General features: G+C 52.1%; 1 protein-coding gene across 1 annotated transcript in view; it reads left to right on the forward strand.

The window, feature by feature from the left end:
* Positions 1–15,489, forward strand: part of LRFN2 (leucine rich repeat and fibronectin type III domain containing 2) — a 164,201-nt gene that overhangs the window by 126,509 nt on the left and 22,203 nt on the right. Inside the window, exon 2 of the mRNA XM_017345105.3 lies at positions 6,566–7,990. Coding sequence (XP_017200594.3) covers positions 6,591–7,990 — 1,400 coding nt within the window. The 5' untranslated portion in view covers positions 6,566–6,590. The remainder of the gene's footprint in view (positions 1–6,565; positions 7,991–15,489) is intronic.

The following is a 15,489-nucleotide window of genomic DNA, read 5'->3' on the forward strand; positions in this document are numbered from 1 at the left end:
TTTTCTAAGAACTCTCTGCCTGTGTCAATGTCTTGCAGGGTTTCCCAAATGTTTTCTAGTAATTTGATGGTATCAGGTCATAGATTTAGGTCCTCAATCCATTTTGAAAGGATTTTAGTGTAAGATGTAAGGTAGGGGTCCTACTGCATACTTTTGCATGTGGAAGTCCTGTTTTCCTAGCACCATTTGTTGAAGAGATTGTTCTTGCTCCAGGGATTGGTTTTAGCTCCTTGGTCAAATATAAGTTGGTTGTAGATGCTTAGATTGATTTCTGGCATTTCTATTCTGTCCCATTGGTCTACCCATCTGTTATTGTATGAGTACCAGGATGTTTTGATTATAACTGCCCTGTAGTGTGTCTGGAAATCTGGTATTGTGCTGCCTCTAACTTTTTTTTTTTAAGATTTATTTATTTGAAAGACAGAGTTACACAGAAATAGAAGGAGAGACAGAGAGAGAGAGAGAGAGAGAGAGAGGTCTTCCATCTGCTAGTTTATCCCCCCCAATTGGCCGCAATGGCTGGAGCTGCGCCGATCCGAAACCAGGAGCCAGGAGCTTCTTCCAGGTCTCCCACGTGGGTTCAGGGGCCCAAGGACTTGGGAAATCGTCTACTGCTTTCCTAGGCCATAGCACAGAGCAGTATTGGAAATGGAGCAGTCAGGACTAAAACCTGCGCTCATATGGGATGCCGGCACTGCAGGTGGCAGCTTTTCCTGCTACATCACAGTACTGGCCCCTGGCTTTGTTTTTGTTGTATAAGATAGCTTTAGCTATTCGAGGTATCCTGTACCTCCATCTGAATTTCAGAATTATTTTTTCTATATCTAAGAAGGATGTCTTTGTTATTTTGATTGGTATCTCATTGAATCTATAAGTTGCTTTCAGAAGAATGGACATTTTGATGATATTGATTCCTCCACCCCATGAACATGGAAGTTTTTTTTTTTTTATTTTTTTGTATCTTCTTCTATTTCTTTCTTTTTATGTTTTGTAATTCTCATCATAAGGGTATCTGACGTCCTTGATTAAATTTATTCCAAGGTATTTGATTTTTTTTTTTTTGCAGCTATTGTGAATGGGATTGATTTTAGTTCTTTCTCAGTCATGGCATTGGCTAAGTATACAAAGGTTGTTCTGTGTGTGTGTGTGTGTGTGTGTTGATTTTATATCCTGCTGCTTTACTGAGCTCTTCTAGGAGTTCCAATAGTCTCTTGGTGGAGTCTTTTAGATTGTCTATATATAGAATCATGTCATCTGTATATAGGGATGGTTTGACTTCCTCTTCCCAATTTGAATCCCCTTGATTTCTTTTTCTTGCCTAATGGCTCTGGCTAAAATTTCCAGGACTGTATTGAATAGCAATGGTGAGAGTGGGCATCCATGTCTTATATTGGGTCTCAGAAATGCTTCCAACTTTTCCCCATTCAATAGGATGCCTGCCATTTGTTTGTCATAGATTGCCTTGATTGTGTTCAAGAATGTTCCTTCTATACCCAATTTGCTTAGAGTTTCATTATTTTATTAAATCCTTTCTCCGCATCTATTGAGATAATTATATGGTTTTTGTTCTGCAGTTTGTTAATGTGATGTATCACATTAATTGATTTGTGAATGTTGAACCATCTATGCATACAAGGGATAAATCCCACTTGGTCTGGATGAATGATCTTCCTGATGTGTTGTTGGATTCGATTGGCCAGGATTTTGTTGAGGATTTTTGCATCTATGTTCATCAGAGAAATTGGTTTGTAGTTCTATTTGTTGCATCTTTTCGGAGTTTAGGAATAAAGGTGATGCTGGCTTCATAGAAAGAATTTGGGAGGATTCCCTCTTTCAATTGTTTAGAAAAGCTTGATAAGAATTGGAGTAAGTTCTTCTTTAAACATCTGGTAGAATTCAACAGTGAAGCCACCTGGTCCTGGGATTTTCTTTATTGGGAAGGCCTTTATTACTGATTCAATATCCGTCTTGGTTGTTGGTCTGTTTAGGTTTTCTATGTCTTCATGGCTCAATTTAGGTAGATTGTATGTGTCCAGGAATCTATCCATTTCTTCTAGGTTTCCAAGTTTGTTGGCATACAGTTCTTTGTAGTAATTTATGATGATTCTTTTTTATTTTGATTGATTTTATTTTGATTGATAGGATTCTTATTTATTTTTAGTATGTCTGTTGTTACATTTTCTTTTTTATCTCTAATTTTATTGATTTGGGTCTTCTGTCTCCTTTTTTTGGTTAGTTGGGCCCATGGTGTGTCAATTTTGTTCATTTTTTCAAAAAAACAGCTCTTCGTTTTGCTGATTTTTTTTTTTTGACAGGCAGAGTGGACAGGGAGAGAGAGAGAGAGAGAGAGAGAGAGAGAGAGAAGGTCTTCCTTTGCCGTTGGTTCAACCTCCAATGGCTGCTGCAGTCGGCGGCGCACTGCGGCTGGTGCACCACGCTAATGCGAAGCCAGGAGCCAGGTGCTTCTCCTGGTCTCCCATGTGGGTGCAGGGCCCAAGCACTTGGGCCATCCTCCACTGCACTCCTGGGCCACAACAGAGAGCTGGCCTGGAAGAAGGGCAACCAGGACAGAATCCGGTGCCCCAACAGGGACTAGAACCCGGGGTGCCAGCACCGCAGGTAGAGGATTAGCCAAGTGAGCTGCGGCGCTGGTCAGTTTTTTTTTCTTAATACCGGGAATATGTCTCGCCATTCTCTCCTAGCCTGTAGGGTTTCTGATGAGAAGGCCACTGTGAGTTTAATTGGAGATCCTCTGAAAGTAATCTGGCGTTTCTCTTGCACATACTTTAGAATATTTTCTTTATGTTTTACTGCGGAGCATTTCATTATAATGTGTCATGGTGAAAATCTTTTCTGGTCATGTCTATTAGGAGGTCTATGTGTTTCCCATACTTGGATGCCCATTTCTTTCTCCAAATTGGGGGAATTTTCTCTTATTATTTCACTAAAAAGGTCTTCTTAATCCTTTCTCTTTTTCCACACCTACAGGTACTCTTAGAACCTGCATGCTGGGTTGTTTGATAGCATCCTGTAGATTCGCAACAGTGTTTTTTTGGTTTTCTAATTTCTTCTTCTTGTGTTTGGTCTGACTATAATTTCCTGTGTTTTGTCTTCTAAGTCAGATATTCTTTCTTTACCGATTCTTTTGGTAAGGTTTTCCACTGCATTTTTCATTTGTTCTATTGAATTCTTAATTTCTAAGATTTCATTTTGCTTTCTCTTTAAGATCTCAATTCCTGACAAATTTTCTATCATTTCATATATGGATTTCATTAGTTCGTGCAGTTGCTTCTGGTTACTTCTAAGTAATCCTATGATCATTTCTTTGAATGCCATTTCTGCCAATTCTTCAATCTCATTATCTTCACAATCTAGTATTGAAGTGTTGTGTTCTTTTGGGGATGTCATGTTATCTTCCTAATTGTTGTTTCTTGAATTGGTGCATTTGTTATTTGGCATTTGTGGGGATACTCATTGGTTTCTATGTTTTTTCGCTGTGGCGGTTTTTATCTTTGAATTATGAGTGAATTAGTGGAATGTCTGCTTTCAGAGAATAACTAGAGCTGTGTGGTGGGTGTGGCCATGGAGCTCTGCTCAGTGTTGCAGGGTGGAAGGTGTATCTGAGGTGACACACCCAGGCTTGGCGTAGTAATTCTTTTTTTGTTGTTGTTGTTTTAACCAAAGTGTAGGTATTTTCTTGTTTGATGGCATAGACTCAGCTGATTTTCTCTCCTCGAGGGAGTCCAGTGCCTGGGCACTAGCCCTAGTGAGTATATTATCCATCCGCTCTGCTACAAGGACTACACAAAGGTTCTGTGAAGTCCTCAATGTAAGCTCAGATTCCCCCGCAAAGTCCCTCACCAGGTAACCAGGAGCCCTGAGTGCATGGAGGCTCCCACAGTGACTGCCCAGTGTCCCAGCCACACCCTGAGTCGTCCCATGCAGCCTCAGTGTTTTCACAGTCCCAGCACACAAGCCCCCCGCAGTCCTGAGTGCATGGAGGCTCCCACAGTGACTGCCCAGTGTCCCAGCCACACCCTGAGTCGTCCCATGCAGCCTCAGTGTTTTCACAGTCCCAGCACACCAGCCTCCTGCAGTCCTGAGCTCCCAGCCCCGTCTGTTCTCCCTACCAGAGTCAGGAGTCTCTGCTTGGCTTGTTGCTGGGTGCAGACACAGGCTGGCACAGCTGTTACGTATGTCCAAAACGGTGCCTGCTATCTGTCAGCTTGTTACAGGGCGCCTTTGCAGGATGATTGGAGACAAGAAACCTTCCTCTCCCCTTTGTTTTTTCTCCTCTAGTTTGGCAGGTTTACTATCCCCTGCTGGGCTCCAAGCTGGATCCCCTCTAGGTTCTTTCTGCTGCTTTTCTGCCAGTGGCTTGGGCTGCTGCAGTCTGGTCTCACCTCCCTCTCCAAGCTGGTGTGAGGCTCCCGGCTGCTGGGGTCCTAAGTTGTACACATCCTTGCCCTCCACCTAGGTCCACTGTGTTCCTCCAATTTGTGTAGCGTTTCCTCTGTTTTCTCCCTAACTCTTCCCTGAGACTGTACTCTTTCCACTTTTTTAAAAACTATCTTCTCCTAGACTCGGGCAGCAAGCTCCCTCCCAACTCCACCATCTCCTTTTTATTATTCCTTTTTAATATGGCCACGTGAATATTTGATGACGGTTACGGCTCACAGGATATTTCTACCAGACCACAGTCACTCCAGGTGAAATGTAGGATAAGTCCCAGGCCCTCGCAGGGTCTCAGGTAGGGGATTTACCCTTAAAGGGATGCAATCATGCAATTCAAGTCTGCAGAATGGAGTATGTGATTGGAATGGGTTTTTAAATTCACCACAGCCTGTAAATTGTTTTGTGTGTGTCTGTGTCCTTCAGACTGGGACTGTTGGAACTCTACTTCCTGTATCTTAATAACAAAAAATGGGCACTCTATGGTTAGGGGAAAATGTGAGTGATGCCAAGCTCTAGTCTGGCATGTTCCCTGCGGTGGCGATGGGGTACCCAGCACTGCCCCTGCTGATCAGCCTCAGAAGCCCTCTGGGCAGGACCCTGGATGGCGCTAGGATGTGGTCTGAGAAGTGTGGTCTGCATGAGGCTCCACGGCCAGCGTGCTCACTGCTCCTGAGTCCAGCTCAATGGGTGGTGCATAGCACCAGGTGAATAAGTCACGCTTAGCACAGCGTGGACCGGAGAAAACTCAGAGTTGGTGTCAACCTTCTGCCAAATTCCTGTTCCTTCCAACGCTAGCCATTCATGGGCACATGGTGGGGAGTGAAAGCCAGTCCTGCTTCTCATGTTGTGTTGTCAGAGCAGAAGACAAATGATAAGACAAGAAGATAAAATAGCAAGTTAGGTGGAGAAGGGTGAGCTCTGGAGAGAAAATAGGAAGTGGAGGAGGGGGTGGGGGCTGCAGAGTAGGGGGTGGTTGGAGAGGGGTTTCGGGGAAGGCTTTGATGCGAAGGTGACTTTTGAGTTGTGAAGCCCTGGGCCAGCCCTGATCTCTATACACAGGTGCTCCTGAGGCCTGACAGGGGTGGCACATGTAGGGGTGTACAGAGAGCACCCTGCACCTCTGAAGAGCTCAGAAGCTCTGTTCCCGACTTCCTGTTCACCGGCTTCTTCACTTCCTCAAACTCTCAAACGTTTATGAACTAGGTGGATTGTCCTTGGTGTAGAACTTATCCAAAGCCATTTCCACTTAGCCTTCCTGGCATCTCTCAGGGATGAGCCTTGTCTGGCACACATTCCTGTTCTCCGAGAAAGGGAGAGAGGGAGAGAGAGAGAGAGAGAGAGGTGTCTTCTATCCACTGGTTTATCCCCACATGAAGACCTCAGCCCAGAGCTGGGCCAGGCTAAAGCCAGGAGCCAGGAACTCCATCTGGGTCTTCCACATGGGTGACAGAAACTCAAGTACTTGGGCCATCATTTGCTGCTTCCCAGTACACTAGCAGGGAGCAGGGTCAGAAGCAACAAAGCTGGGACTTGAACCCGTGTCCTGACATGCGCTGTGGGTGTCCCACACTGCAGCTTAACCCACTGCTCCGCCACGCCCACCCTCGCCTCCTGTGCTCAAGGAGTGCCGCTTCAGCTTCATTCACAGCTGAGTCTACACCGTATAAGAAGGGAACATCCACTTCAAAAGATAGCCATCCCAGACTTCCCAAACCCAGTGAGTACGGGATGTCCCACCTGCAGGCTCTCACCCATCCCCTCCTCTATCCAGCACACATGTATTGAGCACCTACTGTGTGCTTGGCATCGTGCCGTGTGCTTGGAAGAGAGCACTTACTAGATCAGACAAGTGTCTGCTCTCCAGGCTCGTATGGTAGCAAGGGAGGTGGGAAACGATCGATAAAGGTAATAAGCGAGTAAATGAAATCGTATATTAGCTGCTAAGAACTCAGGAAGGAAGGAAAAGAGGAGCTGCATCCGAGGGACTGGCGTGAGGGAGGAGCGTGGGCTGCTCCCCTGGGCAGGGGCAGGGCTGGAGGGATGGAGGGAAGGAACTGGGTGGGGGGGGCGGGTTGCCTTCTGACCCCTGCCTTGTGTCCCTGCCTTGCAGGCGCCGTGGCCTGAGTGACCAGACCATGGAGACCCTGCTTGGTGGCCTGCTGGCGTTTGGCATGGCGTTTGCCGTGGTCGACGCCTGCCCCAAGTATTGCGTCTGCCAGAACCTGTCTGAGTCACTGGGGACCCTGTGCCCCTCTAAGGGGCTCCTCTTCGTGCCCCCCGACATCGACCGGCGGACGGTGGAGCTGCGCCTGGGCGGCAACTTCATCATCCACATCGGCCGCCAGGACTTCGCCAACATGACCGGGCTGGTGGACCTGACCCTGTCCAGGAACACCATCAGCCACATCCAGCCCTTCTCCTTCCTGGACCTCGAGAGCCTGCGCTCCCTGCACCTCGACAGCAACCGGCTGCCGGGCCTCGGCGAGGACACGCTGCGCGGGCTCGTCAACCTGCAGCACCTCATCGTCAACAACAACCAGCTGGGCGCCATCGCCGACGACGCCTTCGAGGACTTCCTGCTCACGCTGGAGGACCTGGACCTGTCCTACAACAACCTGCATGGCCTGCCCTGGGGCTCCGTGCGGCGCATGCTCAACCTCCACCAGCTCAGCCTGGACCACAACCTGCTGGACCACATCGCCGAGGGCACCTTCGCCGACCTGCAGAAACTGGCTCGCCTGGATCTCACCTCCAACAGGCTGCACAAGCTGCCCCCGGACGCCATCTTCGCCCGCTCCCAGGCCTCCGCCCTGACCGCCACGCCCTTCGCCCCGCCCCTGTCCTTTAGCTTCGGTGGGAACCCGCTGCATTGCAACTGCGAGCTTCTCTGGCTGCGGAGACTGGAGCGTGAGGACGACCTGGAGACCTGCGGCTCACCGGGGGGCCTCAAGGGGCGCTACTTCTGGCACGTGCGGGAGGAGGAGTTCGTGTGCGAGCCGCCCCTCGTCACCCAGCACACGCACAAGCTGCTGGTTCTGGAGGGCCAGGCGGCCACGCTCAAGTGCAAGGCCATCGGGGACCCCAGCCCCCTCATCCACTGGGTGGCCCCCGATGACCGCCTGGTGGGGAACTCGTCCAGGACCGCCGTGTATGACAACGGCACGCTGGACATCCTCATCACCACGTCTCAGGACAGCGGCGCCTTCACCTGCATCGCGGCCAACGCCGCCGGGGAGGCCACCGCCACGGTGGAGGTCTCGGTGGTCCAGCTACCGCACCTCAGCAACAGCACCAGCCGCTCCGCACCCCCTAAGTCCCGCCTTTCGGACATCACCGGCTCCAGCAAGACGGGCCGGGGAGGCGGAGGCAGCGGGGGCGGGGAGCCTCCCAAAAGCCCCCCTGAACGAGCTGTGCTCGTGTCTGACGTGACCACCACCTCGGCCCTGGTCAAGTGGTCGGTCAGCAAGTCGGCACCGCGGGTGAAGATGTACCAGCTGCAGTACAACTGCTCGGACGACGAGGTACTGATCTACAGGTGAGCGGGGGCTGCGGCGGGGGCGGCAGGGGGAGGGCCCGGGGCTGTCCGAGCTGCCCCATCCGTGTCCCTCCTCCCAGTGGAGCCTGTAGGGGTCCCGGGGCAAACGGTGCCCGTGGTGCCAGGTAAGGAGGCATAGAAAGACATCACCTACCATTTCGAGGGGGGGGGGGGCGGCGGCAGGGTGTGTACGTGGGAGGGCCGCTCTCCCCGTGGGTGGCTGGGGTAGGTGGCCCCTGGGCTGTGAGCCTCTGAACTTCCTGTCTGGAGCCCAGCTGGGGGCTATGCAAGAACAGTTAGATCTCTTGGCCAAGGGATCTGACTTCTCCAAAGGCGAGCGCCCTTGGCCTTCCCCTGCGCTCCTATGCAGTCACAGGGAGGTCAAGGAGAGTGAGTTTCCTATCATGGCTCTGCCATTGGCTAGTCATTTAATTCTCCTGCCTCAGCTGCCTCATTTGGGCAAATGGGGGTAATCCGCCAGCCTTAGCGTGGACATCTGGTTACAGGGAGTTATATCAAACTGGGTTTTAAAAGACAGGCAGGAAAAGAAAAAGGGAGGAGCCAGTGTTGGCTCATGTAATTGAGAAGTCAGGAGCTTGCTTCAGGCCCAGCTGGATCAAAGGCCCCCACGGACGTGCTGCATTCGTGGTTTCTTGGGTCCCTTAAGTCCCGTTTTCCTCTGTGTTGGATTCACCCTGGGTCTGTCCTCCAGCGGCCCCGGGGAGGTGAGGGGAGGAGCTTCGCTTTCCCAGTGCGCTCGGAAGGGGTCAGGGCAGCTCCTGTGAGTGGGGAGGGCGTCATCCTGGCCACCTGTGCTGATCCCCGGCCTTGGTCTCCTTGCCACTGGTGGGTGACAATCATGTCACCGCTGTGAGGGTCAAGGGGGCATTTCCTGGGCCGGGGTGGGGGAGAGGGAGGGAGGTTGTGAGGAAGCTGCAGGAGACTTGCTTAAGCCGTTCAGAGGGAGGGAAGAAGTCGCAGGGTGGCGACAGAGGCCCCACGGCTGGGACTGCTGCCTGCAGACGCCCACCTGTCCGCGCCAGCCTCGGTTCCTGTGGAACGTGAGGGACCTGGCCTGTGGTCTTCCTCTCAGGGACTGTGAGGTGTCCTTTGAAGCTGCAACGTTTGGCTTCATGCACTTGAAATGACCGTGCTGAGGACGGGGCCCGTGGGCCTCACCAGACAGCCGAAGGGCTCACGGTGCAAGAGAGGTCATAAACCCCTGGTCCACCATTGGGCTTTCCTCCAGCCCGGTCTTCCTTAGCGGGTGGGTCTCTGGGCAGAGAGTACATGGGGGGAGGAACAGAGACCTGGGACTGAGTGGGGGGCGCCATGGATGCCCTAGTGGAGCTAGGGAGCCTCTAGTGTGCACCTGCTCGGCTTGTCCAGAGGGCGGATGCGTGTCTCAGGGTGGAGAGAAGGCAGTGTGAGAATGTAACCGCAGCACACGGGCGTGTGCACATACAGCATACAGAGAGGCGTGCCGCGGGCATGTGCACATACAGCATACAGAGAGACGTGCCACGGGCGTGTGCACATACAGCATACAGAGAGACGTGCCGCGGGCGTGTGCACATACAGCAAACAGAGAGACGTGCCACGGGCATGCGCACATACAGCATACAGAGAGACGTGCCACGGGCGTGTGCACATACAGCATACAGAGAGACGTGCCGCGGGCGTGTGCACATACAGCAAACAGAGAGACGTGCCACGGGCATGCGCACATACAGCATACAGAGAGACGTGCCACGGGCGTGTGCACATACAGCATACAGAGAGACGTGCCGCGGGCGTGTGCACATACAGCATACAGAGAGACGTGCCGTGGGCGTGCGCACATACAACATACAGGGAGACGTGCCGCGGGCGTGCGCACATACAGCATACAGGGAGACGTGCCGCGGGCGTGCGCACATACAGCATACAGGGAGACGTGCCGCAGGTGTGTGCGCATACAGCATATGGAGAGACGTGCCGCGGGCATGTGCATATACAGCATACAGGGAGACGTGCCGCGGGCGTGCGCACATACAGCATACAGAGAGATGTGCTGAGGGCGTGCGCACATACAGCAAACAGAGAGACGTGCCACGGGCGTGCGCACTTACAGCATACAGAGAGACATGCCGCGGGCGTGCACGCATACAGCATACAAAGAGACGTGCCGCGGGCGTGTGCACATACAGCATACAGAGAGACGTGCCGCGGGCGTGTGCACATACAGCAAACAGAGAGACATGCCGCGGGCGTGCACACTTACAGCATACAGAGAGACGTGCCGCGGGCGTGCGCACATACAGCATACGGAGACATGCCGCGGGCGTGCACGCATACAGCATACAGAGAGACGTGCCGCGGGCATGTGCGCATACAGCATACAGAGAGACGTGCTGCGGGCGTGCACACATACAGCATACGGAGAGGCGTGCCGCGGGCGTGTGCACATACAGCATACAGGGAGACGTGCCGCGGGCGTGTGCGCATACAGCATACGGAGAGGCGTGCCGCGGGCGTGTGCACATACAGCATACAGGGAGACGTGCTGCGGGCGTGCGCACATACAGCATACGGAGAGACGTGCCGTGGGCGTGTGCGCATACAGCATTCGGAGAGACGTGCCGCGGGCGTGTGCACATACAGCATACAGAGAGACGTGCCGCGGGTGTGCGCGCATACAGCATTCAGAGAGACATGCCAGAGGGGTACGGTGCAACTTAGAGCTGTGGTTTTCCAATTATCTGAGTGGTAATCTTTGTAGAAACTTTAGAAAGTAGAGAAAGATTATAAAGAGGGACATGGAAAAGACCTGTATTCCTGCCCTCTGAAGCTAACCAGAGAGACTCGGAAAGAAGTGCCTGTCAGTTTTCTATCAACACCACATGATATTTATGATCAATCTCGGGTACTCTATTGCACCTTCATCCCTCGCTCTCAGCGTTATAGCTTGCTCAGTTCCCCTGCTGTTAAAATACATTTGAGTTCTGTAATTTATTTTACCGGTATTCTACTGTTGGACATTCAGATTGTTGTCCATTTTTCAATATTAAAACAGTGATGGATATTTTTGTGCAGAAATACATTTGTGCAGCTTCACTGATTCCCTAAACATATTTTCCGAGGACATGAATTATTAGTTTAACAAATGCATTATAATCTTTACACATTCCCTAGAAATATTTATCTACCCTCTCACCAGGGGAAGGTGACAGTACTCATTTTGGCCACGACTTCCCCAATATTGAATGTATAATAACTTTTATCTTTGCCAATTCTAGAGGTGAAAAATGGAACTTGTTTTAATTTGCATTTCTTTGATAACTGGTGAGGTTGACCTTTTGAAAATCAGTATGTTTCTTCACTTTTGAATTTATCATGTGGTCTTGGCTTTGATAAAAAGTGTAAAGGTGAGGAACTACCAGCACAGAGTCTTGCTTGGGTACAAGGGGAGGGCACACGCAGCATCCAACAGGCCAGAGAAGAGGTGGGCAACAGACTGGCCCTGCTCCATGGGGTCCCAGAAATGCTGGGGTGGGGCATGCCCTTGGCACAGTAGTTAGGAGGCCCCTCGGGACATCCACATCCCATGCTGCAATGCCTGTGTTCCCAGCTCTGCTCCCGATTCTAGCTTTCTTATGTGCATCCTGGTGGGAGGACCCTGCCACCCATGGGTGAGACCCGGATGAAGTTCTGAGCTGCTGGCTGTGGCAGGCATTTGGGGAGTGAACTAGAGGATGGACGATCTTACTCTCTCTCTCTCTCTCTCTGTGTCTGCCTTCCAAAATAGATAAAATAAACTAATAGAAACACCATTAAAGGGGAGCTTCCTAAATGAAGGCCCCAGAGACTGTGTGCACTTAAAAAAAATTAATAAAAACCCAGCAGGAGGGGCAGGGGTGGGCTTAGGGCTGTGCTCCTGCAGTCACTTGGGAGGGAATGCGAGTCGCTTGCATTTTGGGATTGAGAACCTGGAGACACTAGGTTATAAAGACTTTATAGTAGATATGAAACAGAAGCATCAGAAATGTTGGGATACACAGATGCAGGTAGCAAAGAGGACTTCCTCCCAGGGTGCCCACAACAATGAGAAGTGACCCAGCAGATGGTACGAACTCACAGAAGCACTCCAGAAACACATATCATTATTAGCGGGAGGAGTCATCCCTGTGAGAGTGACACGGTGCAAGGGGGATCGCTCGCCTGACTGCGGGGGCGGGGTGGGAAATGGGAGAGGCAGAGCAGATGCACCATCCAGTCTTCTCTCTAACAGCTGTCCGAGTGTTGGAGGAGACGGTGAGTGCGGGTCTCTGGGTCACGCACGGTAACAGAACCCCCTCCTTCACATCCTTGCAAGCTTCCTGTGTGTTTGGTCCTGAGCCTTGTGGGCAGTCCCTCACTGAACCCTCCTGGACAGCCTGAGAAGTATGAAAGACCAAGGGAGCTCTACAAAAACACTCCCAAGATCACCCAGCCAGAAAGAGGCAGGATCGTGATTTGAACCCAGGCCTCTGGTTAAGTCCTCTCCAGGGACACTGGACAGGCGGCCTGACTGGCAGGCAAAGGTGGAAAGATTTTAACTTAAGGGATCACAGTCTTCATGGTCTAATCCATTTAAGATTCTCATAATCCAATGATCAAGACAGTGTGGCTTCCACTGGTCTAGATCCACTTGTTTTGGCCTGTTGGGTCCACCATGTCCTCCACCTCCCAGGGTTAGAGTGCCCTGTCCCATAGGCATGTGAGGGCAGAGATGGGAACTTTGGTAGAAACTCAGAGTCCAATCAGCCCAGGACACAGGTCAGTGACAAGTCGCCAGGGCCCTACCCCAAGGTGCACTGCAGACCTGGGGAGCAGCGGAGGAAAACCTCGGGTTCTTGTCTGCATGGCAGGAAGGCAGAGTGGCGGCGGCGGTGACCCCAAGGCGTGGACGCTCAGACAGGATTTGCATTTGGCTGTGGAATGGCATCTTGCTCTTTGCTGGGATAATAAGCTCCCTCATTATCTCAAGGTTCTGGCTGGCCTCCTGAGACACCCGCATGCACAGCTCAGCCTTGCAGGGTCACCCTGGGCTCAGGAGTCCACAAGTAGGGCCTGGCCTGCTTCCCATGCGACAGGTGCATCTCGCAAAGCCGAGGCCTTTCAGCAAGGGGACAGTGCTAATAGGGAGCGAATTAGAGAAAAGGGCTGGCCTGCCCTGTCCCTCTGGAGAGAGCAGCAACCCATCTCAGCCTGGCCTCTTCCCTGCCACGACATGGAAAGTTAAGTGCCCCACATGTCATTATCGGCCTAAGTGACATCGTAAACACTTGTCTCTGAGAGTCGTCAGAACATCTGTCACGGGTGAGACACAGCAAAGGTCCCTGGGAGCGCCAGGGGAACAGCCAGTATGCTTCCCGCGCACAGGGCCAAATTGGTCGGGATGTGGCCTTGCCTGCATGGTGCTGATGCAGCTGCTGTCGCCTCCATGCAAGGAACACGGGGAACTGCAAGGAGGGGGGCCCTGACAGGCCCCCTTCCCATGCCCTAGGCTGCTGTGGGTGTCAGACATGCCTCCCCCAACCCCGTGCACCCTGGGGAGAGGGGACCACCCTGCCCAGTCTGCAGACTGGGGGCGAGGGGAACACCTTTCACTGCGGCTCTGCCTGCCAAGGGGAAAGGACCAGGGGGCAAATTCAGCCGGGTTCCACCCCATCAGGCTCTTACCAGTCAGCACCGCTGTGGAGCTCATCCCCCTCCCCAGGAAGGGACAGCTACACAGCACCCTGCACCAGCAGCCGACAGAAATCTGCGGCTCAGCTCGGTGCCCCAGGTTCTGGGGATTGGCGGGGAGTCGGCAGAGGCCGGTATTCCCTCAAGGGGGAGGGGCAAGCCCTGCCCTCTGTGCCAAGGGAAGGTTCCTTGACGTGCCCATTTACCCAGACAGCCGGAGCCCCCTTAGCAGAGAGGAAGTTAGAAGGAAAGGCAGCTCCTTGGCCGGAGCCCAAATCAAAATCAGCCAGCCCTGGATTTTTATATTGTTCTGCATTTCTGTCACTTGGTTCAAGTCTTTTTATTTTATTTATTTATTTTTTTTGCCAGGCAGTTAGACAATGAGAGAAAGACAGAGAGAGAGTTATAGACAGAGAGAGACAGAAAGAAAAGTCTTCCTTCCATTGGTTCACTCCCCTAATGGCTACTACGGCTGGCGTGCTGTGCCAATCCAAAGCCAGGAGCCAGGTGCTTCCTCCTGGTCCCATTCAGGTGCAGGGCCCAAGGACTTGGGCCATCCTCCTCTGCCCTCCTGGGCCACAGCAGAGAGCTGGACTGGAAGAGGCGCAAACGGGACTAGTATCCAGTGCCCCAACAGGGAGTAGAACCCGGGGTGCCAACACTGCAGGCGGAAGATTAGCCAAGTGAGCCATGGTGCCGGCCTTCGTTCAAGTCTTGAAACCTGACATCTGTGAATGGGGACAGTCAGGACAAATATTATCATGCCCATTTCATAGATGGTAAAACCAAGACTCAAGTGAACGGAGTTGTGTGAAGCAGAGACTGAGCAGTGTAGTCTCCCCCATGTGCCGTGTGCTGTGGGGCCTATCACACTAATGTCCCCAAACACTTCTCCTTAAGGCTGGAGGCCTGGGGTGGGCACACGCACAGGAGTGTCTCTTTCTGGGAGGAACGGGGACACACTCTGGGCGTCCGTGGGGTTTTCTCGGTCAGCTCTAGTTGCTGACATCTAGTGCCCTCCATTCCTAAAAAGTCCTAGAAGGGTTGGAGCAAAGGCGTGCGTACCGTACCGTACCACGGGTGCAGGGAGAACCCTGACTCCGCCCAGAAGCAGCCACGTGGGACAGCAAGCAGAAAACACGGGCGAGAGGAGGATTTCTGGGTGCCATATCATGCCCGATGAGCCATTGTGAAGTGACAAAATTACTGGTGGCATCAGAGAGAAAAATGGATGAGCAGAAACCCCAGCCTAACGTGACCTAAACTCGTACCAGCTGTGTGCCCCTTATTAAGTAAAAGAAACTCTTGGAGAAAGTGTTCCGGTCTGGTTTTCTGGGCAGCAGGGTCACTAGGAGCCCAGCCGCTTCTAGCTTTCTGCCCTGCTAGCCTCAGCCCATGTGTCTTTAAGGTCACCTCATGGTACAAAATAGCTTCTGGAACTCTGGCTATCATGTTTCCTTTGTCAAGAAGCTGGACAGGAGACATGCAAAGAGGGCAAAGTGTGTGGGAGAGGCCCCACCCAACTACTTCCCATTGTAGTTCAGTGACCCAAGGGAGTCTGGGAAATGTAGTTTTTTTAAAGCTAGGTGCAATGCTCCCCCAGTGTTATAAAGGTGGGGAGGCCGCTAGCACTTTCACAGCCTCTTGTTTGTTCCCCTACTCAATAGTTGACTAGTCCTGGGGCCACGGGCAACCATGTCCGTGCTTTCAGTCTGTTTTGTCCTCTGTGGAATGGGATCAGAAGTTCCCTTCCGGGTGTCGCAGGGCTGCCTGAGATGGTGTACATGAAA

The sequence above is a fragment of the Oryctolagus cuniculus genome, chromosome 5 (genome assembly GCF_964237555.1).
Source record: "Oryctolagus cuniculus chromosome 5, mOryCun1.1, whole genome shotgun sequence".
Classification (NCBI taxonomy): domain Eukaryota; kingdom Metazoa; phylum Chordata; class Mammalia; order Lagomorpha; family Leporidae; genus Oryctolagus; species Oryctolagus cuniculus.